The sequence below is a fragment of the Rhinopithecus roxellana genome, chromosome 8 (assembly GCF_007565055.1).
Source record: "Rhinopithecus roxellana isolate Shanxi Qingling chromosome 8, ASM756505v1, whole genome shotgun sequence".
Taxonomy (NCBI): Eukaryota; Metazoa; Chordata; class Mammalia; order Primates; family Cercopithecidae; genus Rhinopithecus; species Rhinopithecus roxellana.
In genome coordinates, this window is record NC_044556.1 from 40,590,452 (window position 1) to 40,596,479 (window position 6,028).

A 6,028-nucleotide genomic window follows, 5' to 3' on the forward strand; every position below is an offset into this window, starting at 1 on the left:
TGGGAGCAGACTGGTAGGGCCTGGTAGACCCCTCCAGCATCCCTGTGTCCCCAGGAAGCAGCCCACAAGCAGCTGATGAGCCGACGCCAGGCCTGTGCAGCCCAGATACCGGAGCCACTGCGACGACACCGCTCACTGACAGCTCACTCCCTCCTGCCACTGGCAGAGAAGCAGCGGCGTGTCCTGCGGAACCTGCGCCAACTTGAAGCCCTGGGGTTGGTCAGCGCCAGAAACAGCTACCAGGGGCTAGTGGACGAGCTGGCCAAGGTAACAACCTGGGCCTGGGCTCCGTATGCCTTTGTGTATGTGTGTGTGTGCGTGTGCATGTACATGTTAATCCATAAATGTTGGTGGGCCCCTCCTGATGAGTGCCCACCCAAAGTTGTCACCAGCCAGAGGAAGGCTGAGGGTCCGTTTTGAAGCAAACATCTTTTTTTTTTTTTTTTTTTTTTTTTTGAGACAAAGTCTCACTCTATCATCCAGGCTAGAGAGCAGTGGTGTGATCTTGGCTCACTGCAACCTTCACCTCCTGGGTTTAAGCGATTCTCCTGCCTCAGCCTCCCAAGTAGCTGGGATTATAGGTGTGCAGTGCCACACCTGGCTAATTTTTGTATTTTTAGTAAGAGACATGGTTTCGCCATGTTGACCTGGCTGGTTTCAAACTCCTGACCTCAGGTTCCACCCACCTTGGCCTCCCAAAATGCTGGGATTACAGGCATGAGCCACTGCACCTGGCCAAATTTTTGTATTTTTAGTAGAGACAGGGTTTCACCATGTTGGCCAGGCTGTTCTCAAACTCCTGACCTCAAGTAACTTAGGCTCTCACAAAGTGCTGGGATTACAGGTGTGAATCACCACACCTGGCCTGAAGGAAAGATCTTGAAATTACTCAGGGAGGAGGGTGTTCTTGCAACTCTTTTTTTTTTCCACATTAGCTGGGTAATGTGCCTAGGTCAGAAGGTTTGAGAGAAGCGTATCTCATACATGAGCATGAAAACCCAATCCTCAGCTTATGACCTACAAAAGTATCCTTGCAACTTTCTTTTACCAAAAAACAAAGGCCTTGAAACCAGTTAGTCCTCAATGGACAGAGGCCCTGAGGACATGCGTTAAGGTTTTGGAATACCATCCTTGAGATTTTCCTTCTAGGAAAACAGCCCTGAAGCCTGTTCTTCCGAAGAGCCTCAGTGTGTAGCTCTTGGGCCCTAAGTCTCTCCTGCCAGGAAGGACCACTCATCCCTCCCTCTGTTCCCCAACCCCAGGACATCCGCAACCAGCATAGACACAGGCACAGGCGGAAGGCGGAGCTGGTGAAGCTGCAGGCCACATTACAGGGCCTGAGCACTAAGACCACCTTCTATGAGGAGCAGGGTGACTACTACAGCCAGTACATCCGGGCCTGCCTGGACCACCTGGCCCCCGACTCCAAGTAGGTGCTGCTTTCTCGTACTTGGATGGTTATGTGTGACTTCTCACCCCTGCCCATGTCACCTTTGCCCCACTATCTCCCAGCTGTGAAAGGGGAATCTCACCCAGCACAGCACGGTCCCTTCGTAAGTCTGGTCTTTGAGCCTCACTTACAAAGTCTTGGGCTCAAGTGCAGCCCTCCTCCTCTGTCTTCCATCAGTGAGAAGTCTTTCTTGGGGTCTCATTTCCTTTCCAGCCACAAAAAACAAGTTTATTTGGTGGTAAAGTGTTTGTTGGATGAATTCTCTGGGGCCTTCTTTTAATCAGGAGTTCTGGGAAGGGGAAGAAGCAGCCTTCTCTTCATTACACTGCTGCTCAGCTCCTGGAAAAGGGTGTCTTGGTGGAAATTGAAGATCTTCCCGCCTCTCAGTATGTGTCTTTGGAGGGCAGGATGTCAGCCCCTTCCTGTTCTCTAACTTGGGGGTGGTGCTGTGGGCTGGGCACTGGGTGGAAGAGAAGAAGCATGGTCCCGGTCTTGAAGGAGCTGCTAGAATGATGGTGGAGACAGAGCATGCCCAGACAGAAAGTGAAGGGCCGTGGACATGGTCTTGCACAGTTCTAGATGCCCTGAGGCAGAGGGTACTGGGAAAGCTTTCCAGAGGTGAGAACAGCTGGGTAGGGCGGGGCAGATAAAGAGATGGTGTGGGGAGCAGAAGTAAAACTAGGAGAAGACAGCGAGCTGGACCCTCTGGGAGTGAGAGAGGGAAAGCTGGCTCTGGATGACACTGCTGCCCAGGATGAGGAGCAGTAGGTGCAAGAATGTGGCTGTAGCCCTGGAAAGAGGCAGTGGGTTCCTGTTTTGAATCCTGTTCCTGACAGCTTCAGAAACGTCATCTTTGACATCACCCCGGGAGATGAGGCAGGAAAGTTTGAAGTAAATGCCAAGTTCCTGGGTGTGGACATGGAGCGATTTCAGCTTCACTATCAGGTGAGGGGACAGTCCCATGAGCCTGCAGGACACCTGCTGGGCTTTAGGTGCTGGCCTGAAGAGAGCAACTGGCCTCACTTCCCTAGTCCTCAGATGACACCAGCTCAGTTTTTCACCCAATCAGTATCGTCTGTTCCTGAAGAGAAGGGTGGGGGTCTTTGCAGCCCCAGCCCCCTTTCCCCATGCCCTGACACAGAACCCACTGGCAAGCATCAGGGAGAGTGGAGTGGGCTGCTGGTGTCAGAAGCAGGATTAATATTTGAAGCCCTATCACATGTCAGGGACTTTACATGTTACCTCCTTTAATCCTCTCCACAGCTCTGAAGTATTATCCCTATTTTACAGGCTCTAGGCTAAAAGGTTAAGAAGCTGGCCTAAGTCATAGGCCAGTGTTCAGGAAAGGAGTGAAGCAGTGGTGTTTTTGGGTTTTGTTGTTGCTTTTTTGGTTTTTTTGTTTGTTTGTTTGTTTGTCTGAGACGGAATCTCACTCCATCACCCAGGCTGGAGTGCAATGGCACGATCTCGGCTCATTGCAACCTCTGCCTCCCAGGTTCAAGCGATTCTCCTGCCTCAGCTCCTGAGTAGCTGGGATTACAGGCGCACACCACCACTCCTGACTAACTTTTTGTGTGTTTTTAGTACAGACGGGGTTTCACCATGTTGGTCAGGCTGGTCTGGAACTGCTGACCTTGTGATCCGCCCACCTCAGCCTCCCAAAGTGCTGGGATTACAGGCATGAGCCACTGTGCCCGGCCAAGCAGTAGTTTTAAATCCAAATCTTTTTGCTCTGCTGTTTTGCCTTTTGAGTAAGAAAAATGATTTTGGCCGGGTGCAGTGGCTCATGCCTGTAGTTCCAGAACTTTGGAAGGCCGAGGCGGGCGGACCACAAGGTCAGCAGTTCGAGACCAGCCTGGCCAATATGGTGAAACCCCGTCTCTACTAAACGTACAAAAATTAGCCTGGTGTGGTGGCACCTGATTGTAATCCCAGCTACTCAGGAGGCTGAAGCAGGAGAATCACATGAACCTGGGAGGCAGAGATTGCAATGAGCCGAGATCATGCCACTGCACTCTAGCCTGGGAGACAGAGTGAGACTGTGTCTCAAAAAAATAAATAAATAAAATAAGGAAAACAATTTCAAGCCCTGGTTCTGCTTGAGCTGACATTTGATCAAGTCACTGTACCTCTCTTGCCTCAGTATCCTCATTTGTGAAGTGAGATTTCAATGCCCTACTTCAGTGGCCAGTGCCACTGGTGACTGCAGAAGGCCCCATGATGTGAGTGTTTTGTACATGTACCACATTCAGAAGCCCTTAAACTCCCCTCCCTGCCTCTTCCCTCCTAGGACCTCCTGCAGCTCCAGTATGAGGGTGTGGCTGTCATGAAACTCTTCAACAAGGCCAAAGTCAATGTCAACCTTCTCATCTTCCTCCTCAACAAGAAGTTTTTGCGGAAGTGACAGAAGCAAAGGGTGCTACCCAAGCCCCTCTTACCTCGCTGGATGCTTTCTTTAACACTAACTCACCACTGCGCTTCCTTGCAGACACCCAGACCTCGGGACTGGGCAAGGCCCAGGGATTCTCACCTCTTCCCCAGCTGGGAGGAGCTTGTTTGCCTGGCCACAAACAGTGTATCTTCTAATTGGCTAAAGTGGGCCTTGCCCAGAGTCCAGCTGTGTGGCTTTTATCATGTATGATAAACCCCTGGCTTTCCTGCCGGATGGTAGAACATGGACCTTGGCCTGGGAAGGCCATTATTCTTGTGTCTGCTACTGCCCTCCCACGGTCACCCCAATATTACAAGCACTGCCCCAGCGACTTGATTTCACCTCTGTGTTCCTTCTCTTTGCACTCGCACAAAGCCAGGGCTGGGCTCCCCATCCCTACCTCCCACTGCATCAGCAGTGGGTGTTCCTGCCCTGCCTGAGTCTAGGCAGCTCTGCTGCTGTGATCTGCACACCCTTCAACCCAGGCAGGGACTGGGGGGATGCAGTGTGTGTTAGTGCCCACGTGGCATTGTGGCACTGTTGCCCCCCATGGCAGCATGGGCAAGTTGACCTTCCATTAGCCTCAAGTCTTGTTTTCTTGTTTGTGGTCTGTTTAATATGTGGGTCACTAGGGTATTTATTCTCTCTCCCATCCTTACACACTGGATCATTGTGCAGCCTTAATCAGGGTTTTAATGCTTTCTTTTTTTTTTTTTTTTTTTTTTTTTTAGCTCAAAGAGAGTTCTCATTTTCCCTATTCAAACTAATATCCATGCCATGTTTTATACCTTGGATTTAAAGTCACCTTAGGTTGGGGCAACAGAGTTCTCACTCATGTTTAAGATCTTGTTATTTCAGCTTCATAAGATCAAAGAGGAGTCTTTCCCTTTTCTCTTTTACCCTCAGGATTCTCATGCCTTACAGCTGACTCTTCCAGGCAATTTCCATAGATCTTCTGTCCTGCCTCTGCCACAGTCTCTGTTGTCCCCACATCTACCCAACTTCCTGTACTGTTGCCCTTCTGATGTTAATAAAAGCAGCTGTTATTCCCACATCTGTTGTTAACCCTTATTTCATTTTCTGTGGAGCTGGTCTTTAAGTTCTGGAACACATCTTCCCTGAGAGAACTGGGGAATCCTTCCTGCAGCCTCCCCCAGCCCCCTGCCTGCCTCCGGTGTGGGCCCACTCTGCCATCCTGAGCTCGTAAAAGCTTAATGAGATGTGGCATTTATTCTCTCTTCCCTCCCCCGGGGGACAGAGAGGAGGAAGGAATGCTTAGGTTTCGATTCTGTTTTTATCGGCCACTCTGAAGACTAAAGCTGAGAAGGGAAGCCACTCTAACTTCGACCCCACCCATTTTACACACAGTTCCAGCAGGTTCTTTTCCTGAGCTTTGGGTGGTGATATCAAAGGTGCTTAAGCCATAACTCCTTAGGTATTGTAGATTCTACACTCTGATCAAGATCTCCTTTCCGAGGGGAAAGCTCCCTCCTTTCTCCTTGCTTTCAGAAAGTAGGGAGGGAAGTCTGCTGGGGAGGGGACAGTAGAGACAGACACCTGCCCTGACATCTGAACTCCCAGGCAGCTCCTGTTGGGGACACACCTTTGCCTGGTGCAGTCTGCCTCCTTCTACTCCGTTCCATTCTGTCACTCAGGATCTGTCTTGCTGTCACATCCAATCTCAGTCACAGCCTCTCCCCCCCTTAACGTGTCACAGCAAAGACTTCAAGTACTGCCTTGCTCTGGGTGACAGTGACATTTACCAGTAGATCCAAGTTTCTACATGTGATCAGTCATCATTAAAAATCTCATACTCACCAAATGGCTGCAATGCTCCCCCACAATCACATGATCTCAGCCACATATACCACATATAGAAATGTCACAATAGCTACTGTTACTGAGAGTCTATTGTGGGCTGGGATATTTACATACATTTACTCCTCACAACAACCCTACAAAGGTTGTTGTGGTCTCCATCTTGGTTTAACATGATGAAACTGAGGTTCAGAGTTGGATCTGACAGCTACCCAAGGCTACTCAGCTAGAAAGGAGCAGAACGGGGCTTTAAACTCAGGCCCACCAGATATACATTCCCCAGCATTTTTTCTCTTCTCTGAGAGAAACATTTTTACTTCCTTCTACCT

General features: G+C 50.0%; 1 protein-coding gene and 1 non-coding gene across 2 annotated transcripts in view; one reads left to right on the forward strand and one right to left on the reverse strand.

Annotated features, from left to right (window-relative positions):
* The window catches only part of IQGAP3 (IQ motif containing GTPase activating protein 3), a 45,200-nt gene extending 40,267 nt beyond the window's left edge, over positions 1–4,933 (forward strand). Inside the window, exons 34-38 of the mRNA XM_010356416.2 lie at positions 55–267; positions 1,263–1,429; positions 1,735–1,836; positions 2,287–2,395; positions 3,741–4,933. Of these exons, the coding sequence (XP_010354718.2) occupies positions 55–267; positions 1,263–1,429; positions 1,735–1,836; positions 2,287–2,395; positions 3,741–3,854 (705 nt within the window). The 3' untranslated portion in view covers positions 3,855–4,933. The remainder of the gene's footprint in view (positions 1–54; positions 268–1,262; positions 1,430–1,734; positions 1,837–2,286; positions 2,396–3,740) is intronic.
* Positions 930–1,029, reverse strand: LOC115899489. Its single transcript, XR_004059186.1, has one exon. It is a non-coding gene; the product is annotated as a small nucleolar RNA U13 (small nucleolar RNA).
* Positions 4,934–6,028: the final 1,095 nt, after the last annotated feature.